The 10,751-nt window shown below is 64.5% G+C and overlaps 1 protein-coding gene across 2 annotated transcripts; it reads right to left on the bottom strand.

The window, feature by feature from the left end:
- Positions 1-335: 335 nt before the first annotated feature.
- Positions 336-3,289, bottom strand: NAGK (N-acetylglucosamine kinase). Of its 2 annotated transcripts, XM_055796763.1 has the most exons (10): positions 3,223-3,281; positions 2,733-2,817; positions 2,390-2,488; positions 2,136-2,277; positions 1,919-2,029; positions 1,732-1,844; positions 1,204-1,291; positions 861-958; positions 704-782; positions 336-623 (listed from the first exon to the last, which is right to left on the bottom strand). In XM_055796763.1, the coding sequence occupies exons 1-10, from the start codon at positions 3,249-3,251 to the stop codon at positions 439-441; spliced, it is 1,029 nt and encodes a 342-aa protein (XP_055652738.1). In that variant the 5' UTR covers positions 3,252-3,281; the 3' UTR covers positions 336-438. The 2 variants fall into 2 exon arrangements, with proteins under 2 accessions (XP_055652738.1, XP_055652739.1); XM_055796764.1 differs by lacking the exon at positions 2,733-2,817 and having other exon boundaries at positions 3,223-3,289.
- Positions 3,290-10,751: the final 7,462 nt, after the last annotated feature.

Genomic DNA, 10,751 nt, shown 5'->3' with positions numbered 1-10,751 from the left:
CCTGCACCTCACTGCCTTTGTGCACCCTGGGTATTCAAGCCCAAAGGTGCCCTCTTTCCTCTTACTCATCCTCCCCAGCAGCTCCCCTCTCCCGTTCTGCTGGGGCCCGGCTGCCCCCTGAGCACCAGGACCCTCTCCCTGCTTGTGCCACAGGCATGGGCAGGATGCCGGGGCTGCGGCCGCCGCTGCCTGTCCTCCTCGGGCACCGAACAGGAACCTGCCAGGTCCATTTTCAATCCTTTCCAGCCGCTCCACCACAGCTCAGGGCCATGCCAGGGCTGGTTCCTCCCCCTGTGATGGCCGAGCCCCTCACACTGGCACCCAGCCCGTTTCCCTTCGAGCAGTGCAACCTTTTTATTGCAAAATTACAAAACGTGTGTGTCCAAACCCCCGCCGCCACATGCAGAGAGTCTCTCTGTCCCGGAGGGGGGGCTATGACTAGAAGACATGGGTGTAGAAGACATCCACGTTGCCGGTGAAGTCCAAGGGCAGAGCCTGGTCGATGCTCCTGGCGCCCAAGCGGGCCCCCCCCAGTGCTGAGGAACGCTTCAGCTTCAGGAGGCTGAACCGGGAGAAGTGGCTGGGGGCCTCCCCCCGTGCCTGTGCCAGGATGCGGATGAACCCTGGCGGGGGGACATGCAGGGTTGGGGTTACAGGGGACTGCAGGACACCCCCTGCCAGCAGCCCCCATCCCTCTACTCACCTGCCTGCATCCTCTCCCAGCTGTTCCAGACAGAGCCCACGCAGATGATGGGCAGCCCCAGCTCCCCCAGGAACAGGCTCTGGGAGGGGGCAGTGGGTGAGAGGTGGCTCCGGGACCCCCCCCAACCTGCCACATCCCCATCCCCGTCGGCTCTCACCGTGTCAATTTTGGGCAGCACGGCAACGACATGGCGAGCCAGGACCTCGCCAGCTTTGTCAAAGATGTGGCAGCACAGTGGGTCCCCAGCCTGGGCACCTGTGGGGCAGGGGGGTGGGACAGGGGCCTGGGACCCCCCCTGCACCCCCCGGGGCTTGCACCCAGCTACCACAAGCCAGGCTGGGCTGCGTGGGGGGAGTGATGAGGATGGAGGGTGCACAGGGCAGAGATGGGGTCTGGGGAGCTGTGCCAGTGAGGGTGACAGTCGCCAGGCGGGGACCAAGGGTGGGATGCCCCATCCGGCCCCTTCCACCTGTGCTCCCCTGGGGAAGGGGCTTCCCTACCCTCCGCCAGCTTCTGGCAAAATCCTGCAAACTTGGACTTCTCGAAGGTGCGGTAGAGATGTGTCAGAAGGCCCATCCTGTCAGAGACCTGCAATTCCAGGAGCGGTGGGGAAACCCACTGGTGAGCCCCACATCCCAGCTGTCAGCACCGGGACCCCTTGGGACCCCACCATCCTATCCAGAGCCCCCAGGACCCCAATGTCCCAGCCCAGAGCCCCCAGGAACCCACCATTCCACCTGGAGCCCCTGGGACCGCATCGTCCCAGCCTGGAGCCCCTGGGATGCCAGTGGCCCAGTCCAGAGCCCCTGGGACCCATCATCCCACCCCTGAGCCTCCAGGACCCCAATGTCCACCCAGAGCCCCTGGGACCCCAATGTCCCACCCAGAGCCCCCGGGACCCCACTGTCCTGCCCAGAGCCCTGGGACCCCACCACCCCAGCATGCAGCCTGCAGTATCACCCAGACCCCCCAACCCCGGTGTGCAGCCCAGAGCCCCCCCGCCCCCCAAGGACCACTCCCAGCAGCACCTGGAAGTAGTCAAACATGGCCTGCTTGATGTAGCTGACATCGTGGGGTGGCACCTCCAGGTTGTCCATGCAGTCGAACACCATCTTCACAGCCTGGTGCGCGATCCAGTATGCTGCGGAGGGAAGGTGGAGCTGGCTGAGACCCCCCCCGGTGCCCCCCCCCCCCCCTCACACCCCCCAGCCTCACCTGAGCCTTCATCACCCATCATGTGTCCCCAGCCACCACAGCCCGTCTCTGAGCCGTCGGGGTTGATGAGTTTGCAGTTGGAGCCAGTACCTGAGATCAGGACGATGCCACCTGCGGGGTCAGAGCCGGTGGAGGAGAGGGGGACACATGCTGTCACCACCCTGCCCTACACCTGGACGTCCCCTTTGCCATCGCCCTGGGGCTGGCTGTCCCTTACCGCGGTCGGTGGCGGTGGCCATGGCCCCAACGGCATCAGTGGTGATGCAGTAGCTCTGGCTGAGGTCGGGGAAGCGCCGGCGCAGCTCCTCCACCAGCTTGGCGATGGCATCCTTCTGGTCACCGCCGCTGAGGGACAGCCCCTGCCCCACGCCGGGGTTCCCTGTCACCGCCAGGGGGGACACACGGAGCCGCAGCATCCCTGGGGAGGATGCTGGTCCCAGGGGAGTGCGGTGGGGGAGACAGGAGGCTCACCAGCGAGCGGAGGGGGATGTGGGGGTCGATGCCAGCTTTGCTCTTGGCCTCACGGACCATCCGCTCGATCCTCTCCAGGCACTTCTCGGAGCCGATGAGCTGGGATGGGGGACACACACTGAAACCAGCCCCCAACCCCTCCATCCCTGGGGGGTCCCACATGGCAGAAAAAGCTTCGCCACTGGCCTCGAGCTGCCGGCAACACCCCAGCACCTTCTCCACAGGCTTCATCCCACCCAAGCACCTCGAGGACAACCTCAGCCAGCCCCCTCCCCCTTATCCTGCCCTCCCCGCGGCCCGTGTCACCCCTCCGGGCTGGGTATGGGGATGTCCCCCAGCTCACCCAATGGTTCGTGCAGGGTCCCTCCACCTCGGCCAGGATCCGGCCATCTCCGGAGACCAGCACCACCCTGGAGTGGGTGCCCCCTCTGCGGGGAGACCAGGGGACACACTGCCACCACTGCCCCGTGTGCCTCCCACCCCCAAAGCGGGCAGGGGGGTGCAGGGGACCCTCGCTCAGCCCAACACCCCAGCTCTACAACCCCCCCGGGGACCCACTGCAGCCCCTAACCCAGCCTTCGGGGGTGCTGCGATCAAGATGGGGGGTCCTGGGGTGGGGGCTGCTGAGCTCCCATCCTGCCCCACTGAACTGGGTCCCTGCCCCCCCCCCCCGACTCCCCCCTTCCAGGCTGGGGGGACCCGGGGGGGCAGGGGGGGCTCGGGGAGGGGGAGTCCGGCTGCAGCTCCCCCCCCGGTCTGGGGATAGCCGGGGGTCTGGGGACACGGGATGCAGAGCCCCGGGGGGACCCCCCCACCCGTGGGCGGCCCCTCACCCCTCCACGCCGCCGAAGACAGTCGCCATCGGTGCCGTGCCAGGCCTCGCCCGTGGCCGCGCCCCTTCCCCGCCTTGGCCCCACCCCTGGCCCTACGCGCCCCGGGTCCCTCTGCCGCCCCGCCAACCCCCGCCCTCCCCGCACCGAGCCCCGGCGCCCGTGGAACGGGGACAGGGGACGAGGGCCCGATATCCGGGGGCTACGGGGGTCAAGCGTGTCACACCGGACCACGCAGGACGCAGCCCTGAGTGCCCACGCGGGACACAGCTCCACGCACACGCACAGCCCCCCCCCCCGTCTCCGGGACACAGCCCCACGTACACGCACAGTCACACACACACACACACACACACACAGAGCCCCACGCACACACACAGCCCCACGCACATGCACAGTCTCTCTCTCACACACACACACACACACACAGAGCCCCACGCACACACACAGCCCCACGCACACGCACAGTCTCTCTCTCACACACACACACACAGAGCCCCACGCACACACACAGTCACACACACACACACAGAGCCCCCCCCACCACACACACAGCCCCACACACACGCACAGTGTCTCTCTCTCTCACACACACACACGCACACACACAGCCCCACGCACACGCACAGTCTCTCTCTCTCTCACACACACACACACACACACACACACACACACACAGAGCCCCACGCACACACACAGTCACACACACACACACACACACAGAGCCCCACGCAGACGCAAAGCTCCCCCCCGCCCCCCCCGGAACACAGCCCCACGCACACAGCCCCCCACTGTGGATAACTGACTAGCTGAAAAGGGTCACATAGACATAGTCAGCTGGCTGGACAAAAATGCACATCGCTCTCAGCTTAGCTGAAGTAAAGCAAAATACACTGTCCTTGGCTGTTCTTGTTACACAGTAACAGGAAGATCGCGGTGGGAAAAGAATGTTGCAGGTGGGAACAGGTAACTACAGAAGAGAAACAAGGGGCAGGCTTGGTATTTAGGCAACTAACCAATAATGAGCTTAACTTTTGTAATATGTATGAGCTAATTATAACAAGGCATAAAAGGTGACTGTAAGGGACAATAAACGAAGTCTGCTGATCACTCATATTGAGCGACTGTGTCTTCCCTCCGTCGCAACACCCCACCCAGGCACGCTGTGGGATCTGGATCAGACCAAAAGGGGGCTCCCACGGGGACCAGCCCCAGCGCGGGGTCCCCCCCCCCAACCCCCTCAGCCATCACCCTCATCCTGGTGCCGGAGAACAGGTCTGCGGGCCAGGAGCCACTGTAACACCGGGGTCCCCCTCTGCCCCCAGCCCCTGGCATGGGGGGCCAGGGCCAGCAACTCAGGCCCCCTCACCACGAGAGGAGACCCCTTCCCCCCCCCGTTAGCGCATCGCTCCTGAGCGGGGGCAGCTGTCAGCTCCTATCCGCACAGCGAGTGGCAGAGGCAGCTGAGCCCCCCCCCGGGCGCCGCGGCCCCCACTGTGGGTGACAGCGGGTGATAGCTGCCGTGCCCCGGCAGTGCTCCCATGCAGGGGCTGGGGGCGGGGAGGGATGAGGGCGGTGGGGGGAATTGGGGGATGGGGGGACAGGCGGGGGGACAGAGGACGGAGGGGACCAAGGGGAGGGTGAATGGCAAGGACAGACAGTTGGGGAAGGTGCCAGGGTTAGAGGGGTAGGTGGATGGACGGATGGGTGGAGGGGTGGAGGAGTGGAGGGATGGACAAACGGATGGAGAAGGCAGAGAGATAGAGGGATGGACAGACGGATGGAGAATATGGAGCAGTAGAGGGATTTACGTATAGACAGAGAAGGTGAAGAAGGTGGAGGGACAGAGGAATGGGTAGACGGATGGAGAAGATGGAGGGATGGACAGGCAGATGGATGGGCGGATGGATGGAGAAGATGGAGGGATAGAGGCATGGACAGATGGACTGATGAATGGAGAAGGTGGAGGGGTGGATAGATAAAAAGGATAGAGGGGTGGATGGCTGAGTGGATGGAGGCAGAAGACAGGCGGGCAGATGGGTGTGGATGGATGGATAGAAGGATGGATGGAGGTGAAGAGGCAGATGGATGGAGAAGATGGAGAAGATGAAGAGCTGGATGGCTGAGAAGTTGGATAGATGGATGGATGGATGGATGGATGGATGGAGGGATGGATGGATGGAGGGATGGATGGATGGATGGATGGGTGGAGAAGACAGAAGGGCAGAGGGATGGGGTGGCTGGAGAGACAGGGAAGGTGGATGGCTGAGCGGATGGATGGGTGGGCGGGTGTATCAGAATGGAAGGAGTAGGTGGGGGAAGATGGGTCGGGTAGGAAGAGGTGTAGGAGGGAGCCCAACAGGGTGGGGATGGTTGGACAGGGATGAGTGGAGGGGAGAGTGGCCCACTGTGGGCAGGAGGCTAGTTCCAGCCCAGCAGGACACACCAGGCCATCCCACACATGGCCCAGCAGCACTGCTGCTGCCAGGGGTTCCCTGGTCCCGGGGTACCAGGATGGGGACACCATTGGAGCGGCCAGCCAGAGACTGAAGTCAGCTCTCCCCTCTGCCTGCTGGCTCCAGCCCTTCTGGGGGTCCTCTGTGCCATGGGGCACCGGGTGAGACCTGGGGCTGGGGGTCCCTCCTTCCTAGCAGGGACCCTCCTTCCTAGGGCTGGGGAGTGCCCTGTGGCCATGGGGTGCTGCAGAGGGACATGGTGGGACAGGGACCATGGCCACTCCACTCTGCATGGCTTGGGAGATGAATATGCTTGGGGGCATCCACATCCTTCCCAAGAATATTACACGGTGGGGAACATTGGGGGGCTGTGGCTGGGACCCCCCAAGGCCAACACCAGGTTAAGGGAGCACCAGGGTCACAAGGGAGCCCCCCAAAATATCCCCAGCTACCCCAAAGATGGGATGGAGACAAGCGGCAGGGGAAGGGTTAAGCTGCAGTGTGTGTGTGTGTGTGTGTGTGTGTGTGTGTGTGTGTGTGCAGCCCCTGAGCCCACCGCCCTCATGCCCTCATTAAGTCCTGGTGGCACCAGGCTGTCTGGGGACAGCGGGGACAGGGGACCGGACCCACTGCCTTTGTCTCAACTTGTGGTAAAGTTTGAGCGGAGCCAGCGGCAGCTGCCGAGGGGCCGGGAGCTGCGGGTGAGTCCGTGGGGTCGTGGCGTGTGTCCCATGAGGCCCGTGGGATGGGACATCGATGTCCCCGCGTGGGCTGGATGCCACCCTCAGTGGCAGGGAGCCGGTGGGGTGATGCCGGGAGCACCCCGACTGCATCCCTCCAACTGGCTGGGGGACGGGGACTGGAGGGCAGTGGACCCCAGGACCTCCTGACCCTGTCCCCAAACTTGTCACCTCCCTGGCTGGACTGAAGCCCAGGCACGTGGGAGGTGCGTGTGCCCCACACCGGCTTGGGGTAAGACACGGTGATTTAGGGTTTGCGGGCAAACAGGCAGTCAGTCCCCCCAGTTCCTCCACTGCAGCCCTCCACAGACCCCCAGAAATGGGGTGCAGGAGCCAGGAGTGCTCCGGGGGATACCCTGATGCCAGCGGACCCTGGGCATCCCCGGTGGCTCCATCCCCGAAGCCGCCGTGGGTCTGGGGCGTGGGGAGAGCGAGCGAGGGCACCAGGGTGGAGGGAGGACCTTGGCGTGCGGGGACATGGGCTGAGCCCCGCTTCGTTAGCTCGGGCTCAGCCCTGCTTCGTTAGCTTGCCTGAGCCCACTTCATCAGCTCAAGCATCCCGTGGGTGCCAGGGTCACCCGCTGCTGTGCAGGACCCAGCTCAGGAGGCAGAGGAGGGAGAGGTGGGAGGAAGGCCCCGCCGTGGTGACCGGGAGCTGGTTTATTCTGCTCTGCTGCCCTCGGCGCCAGCATGGAAGTGCCGATCTTGGAGGGGCTGAGATATATTTCGGGGGTCTGGATCCATCCTGCTGCCGGTGGGTTGGGAAATGGTCCACGGTGGTGGGTGGGTTGGGTGCAGTGCTGAGCTGGGGTCCGGGGCCAGCACTGGGTTTGTCCCAGGGGCACTCTGCATGGAGGAAGAGGCTGGTGAGCGGCGAAATGGGGCTTGGGGCGGTGGTGGGATGGGGTCAGTGGCTGCAGAGCGGCTGGATGCTGTGCTGTGGCCAGGCAGCCCTTGGGATCGGATTTGAGGTGACCTGGGAGCACCCACCCTGAGCAGCTGACTCCTCGAACCTGTTCCCATCCCGGCACAGTGGTGCCAGGGCTTCAGTGCCTCCCGGTGTGGTCTGGCACAGCACGGGGCCACCTCTGTGCCACCGGCACCAGGAGCAGTGGGACAAGGCGCCAGCCAGGAGAGCTCTGGGAGCGCAGAGCCCTGGACATGCTGGTGAAGCGGGCCCTGTCCGTCTGTCCTTCCTTGCGCCCGGCCACCTTCCCCTGGCTCCGTAACCCCGCTCCCTTCCCAGAGATGCCGTCTGTGCGGTAAGTTCTGTATTGTGCATTCCCACAGAGTCCATCCATCTGTCCATCTGTCCATTTGTCCTCCCATCCATCCCTCCATCCTCCATTCCTCGGTCCCTCCATCCTTCCACTGCTACATCTCTCCATCCCTCCCTCCATCCATCCTTCTGCCCCTCCATCATTCCGCCCCTCCATCCCTCCATTCCTCTGTCCCTCCATCCTCCCACCCCTACATGCCTACATCCCTCCCTCCATCCCTCCATGCCTCCATACTTCTGCCCCTCCATCCCTCCCTCCATCTTCTGCCCCTCCATCCCTCCATCCTTCCATCCTTCTGCGCCTCCATCATTCCACCCCTCCATCCCTCCCTCCATCCCTCCATCATTCCACCCCTCCATCCCTTCATTCCTCTGTCCCTCCATCCTTCCACCACTCCATCCCTCCATTCCTCCATTCCTCCTTCCATCCATCCTTCCATCCATCCCTTCATCCCTCCATCCATCCCTCCATTCCTCCATCCCTCCACCCTTCCACCCCTCCATCCCTCCATTCTTCCACAGCTCCATCCCTCCACCCTTCCATCCCTCCCTCCCTCCAACCCCCCACATGTTTCCAGCCCCGCTGCCTGCCCAGGGGACAGGCTGATGGCAAGCTGTCACAACCGCAGGACTGTGGCTGCGCTCTGCCACCTTCCACCCAGACACCTGCAGGGGGGACATGGAGGTGACCACTGGAAGGGCACGGGCACGGGCCGTGGCAGGGGCCATGGGGAAGGGTCCAAGCTTGAGCAGCCGCTGTGGGGCTGTGGCACCGGGGACACCCAGGGTGGCCCCCATGGCACTGGGGGGCTGCCGCATGTTTTGAGGAGCAGCGGCAGCTCCGAGGGCTGGGGCTGAGCACAGCGATGTGCTCCTGACATTTCCACCTGGGAATGTCACCCATGTCCATCGCCCACAGAGCCCACCTTGCCTCTGTGCACCACGCTCCCACCTTCCCCGGTCAGCTGTGGTGGGGTGGGGACAGGGATGGGGACAGGGACAGGACAGGGACAGCGATGCAGATGGAATGGGGATGGGGAGGGGGGTGGTGACCGGGATAGGGAGAGGGATAAAGATGGGGTTAAGAGGCGGGTGGGGATTGGGACAGGGACAGGGAAGGGGAAGGGGATGGGGACAAGGACAGGGTTGGGGACAGGGACAGATCCTGGCTCCCCCCATGCATGGGGAGATGCCCTTCAACAACCTGATGCTGAGTGGGTGTCCATCACCAGCAGGCCGGACCCCCACCCCCTGTCCTACACCAGACCCCCCTCCCACCCTCCAAGCACTTTTGCCAGCTTAGCATTTCCCACGCTGATGTCCCCCCCCCCCTCCAGCCCCAGCTCAGCCCCGGCACAGGGGTCCTGGTGCTGGGTGGGGGGATCTGGACCACGGAGCTGCTTCGCAAGAGGCAGCGCATTAGCGGGGGCAGAGGGCGGCTGAGCTGCTGGACGCTGCTCATTAAAGCTGATCTGTGCCTCGCTAATTGATATTATTACAGGGCAAGGCTGGGGAGCGGCAGGGGCAGGATCCCCCGGGACAGGGGCACCCCGAGGCCACCCTGGGGCTGGGTGCCTTTGAAGCACCATTTACCACCTTCCCACATCCCCGTGCCTCAGTTTCCCCATCTGTAGGAGGGGCACACGCGTGCATGAGCCTGCACCGGCCGTGCGGCCGTGCACACATGCGTGGGAAGGCGTGTGCTCACACGGCGGGGGGCTGCACGTGGCTGCCTACACACACGGCCCCCGCCTGTGCGTCAGCCCCCAGGGATGGCGGGGGGACGGGACTGTCTGCGGGGCCCCCCCCGTGTCCCCCCGTGTCCCCTGGCTGGCTGGTTGGGCGGGTGGCTCCCAGCGTGGCCACGCTGGCCGGCGGCAGAGGCGCACGCCTGACCTAGTTAGCTCCCACTCCGGCAGCCGGCGGGGCTGGACTCTGAAAATGAGTTAATAAACTCCAAAGGAGGGATTTTTCCGGCTCACAGGAGGGATGTAAAGCCGGGCTGGCGTCACCCGGCTGGCGTCACCAAGCTGGTGTCATCAACTGCCCACAGCCTCCCCGGGCATGGCACTGCTGGCTGAGCCACTGAGGTGGTGGCAGCTGGGGGTCCCACAGTGCTGGGGGGGAACGGGACAGGACACAGCCCTGCACCCTGCTTCCCAGGGCAGAGCTGGTCTCCGTGCACCCGTGGGGGTCTGTGCTGGGCATCTCCTGGTGCTGAGCCCTGAGTCGGTGGCAGGAGCGAAGTCTCAGAGTGTGATGCTGGGGTGCAGGAGGGTGTCCCCTAAAAAAGCCCCTTCTTGCCTTGATGGGTGCAACACCAGTGTGGGATGGGCAGGGGGGTGCTCAACCCCATACTAGCCACCTGAGAATCCCCACCCCCTCGCCATGGCAGGGAACGCCCACCATCTGGCGTGGCAGGGGGGGATTTGAGGGACAATCCAGGAGATGAGAGCCCACAGGTGATGCCGGCTCTGCCACCTCCGGCTTTGCATCACCATGCAGACTGGCATGGGTGCCTGGGCACCTAGGCTGGGTGCTCAGCGTGATCAGGGGCTCAGGCAGACCCCGACCCAGCTAATCCCCTGCTGGCCCCAAGCCCCTGGCCCCCTGCCGCCCCAGCAGTCATGGGCCAGGGTCACCAATGGGGATTCATGGTCATCGGTGGGCCCCTGGTCCTCCCACAGCCCCTGTGGCCATGGGGAGGAAGCCCAGGTTGTCCCCTTGTTCCCCCCAGATCCCACGGCGTGGAGCAGGGCAGAACCCCCCTGCCTGCCCCACTCATGAGGGTGCCGTGGGGTGTGGAGGGGGCAAGGGGGTGCCGTGGGGATGCTGTGGGGTGCTGCATCGGCACCCTGCCACTCGAGTGCTGGTGTGCTGGGTAGATGCTAGGGTGCTGGATGGGTGCTGATGGGTCAGATGGGTGCTGGTGTGCTGGATGGGTGCTGGTGGGCCAGATGTGTGCCAGTGTGCTGGATGGGTGCTTATGGGTCAGATGGATGCTGGCCAGTGCTGGTGTGTGCTGGATGGATGCTGGTGGGTCAAATGGGTGCTGGT

Source organism: Falco peregrinus, chromosome 2 (assembly GCF_023634155.1).
Source record: "Falco peregrinus isolate bFalPer1 chromosome 2, bFalPer1.pri, whole genome shotgun sequence".
Taxonomy (NCBI): Eukaryota; Metazoa; Chordata; class Aves; order Falconiformes; family Falconidae; genus Falco; species Falco peregrinus.
The sequence above is the reverse complement of the archived record's forward strand: the minus strand, read 5'-3'. Positions and strand labels throughout refer to the sequence as shown.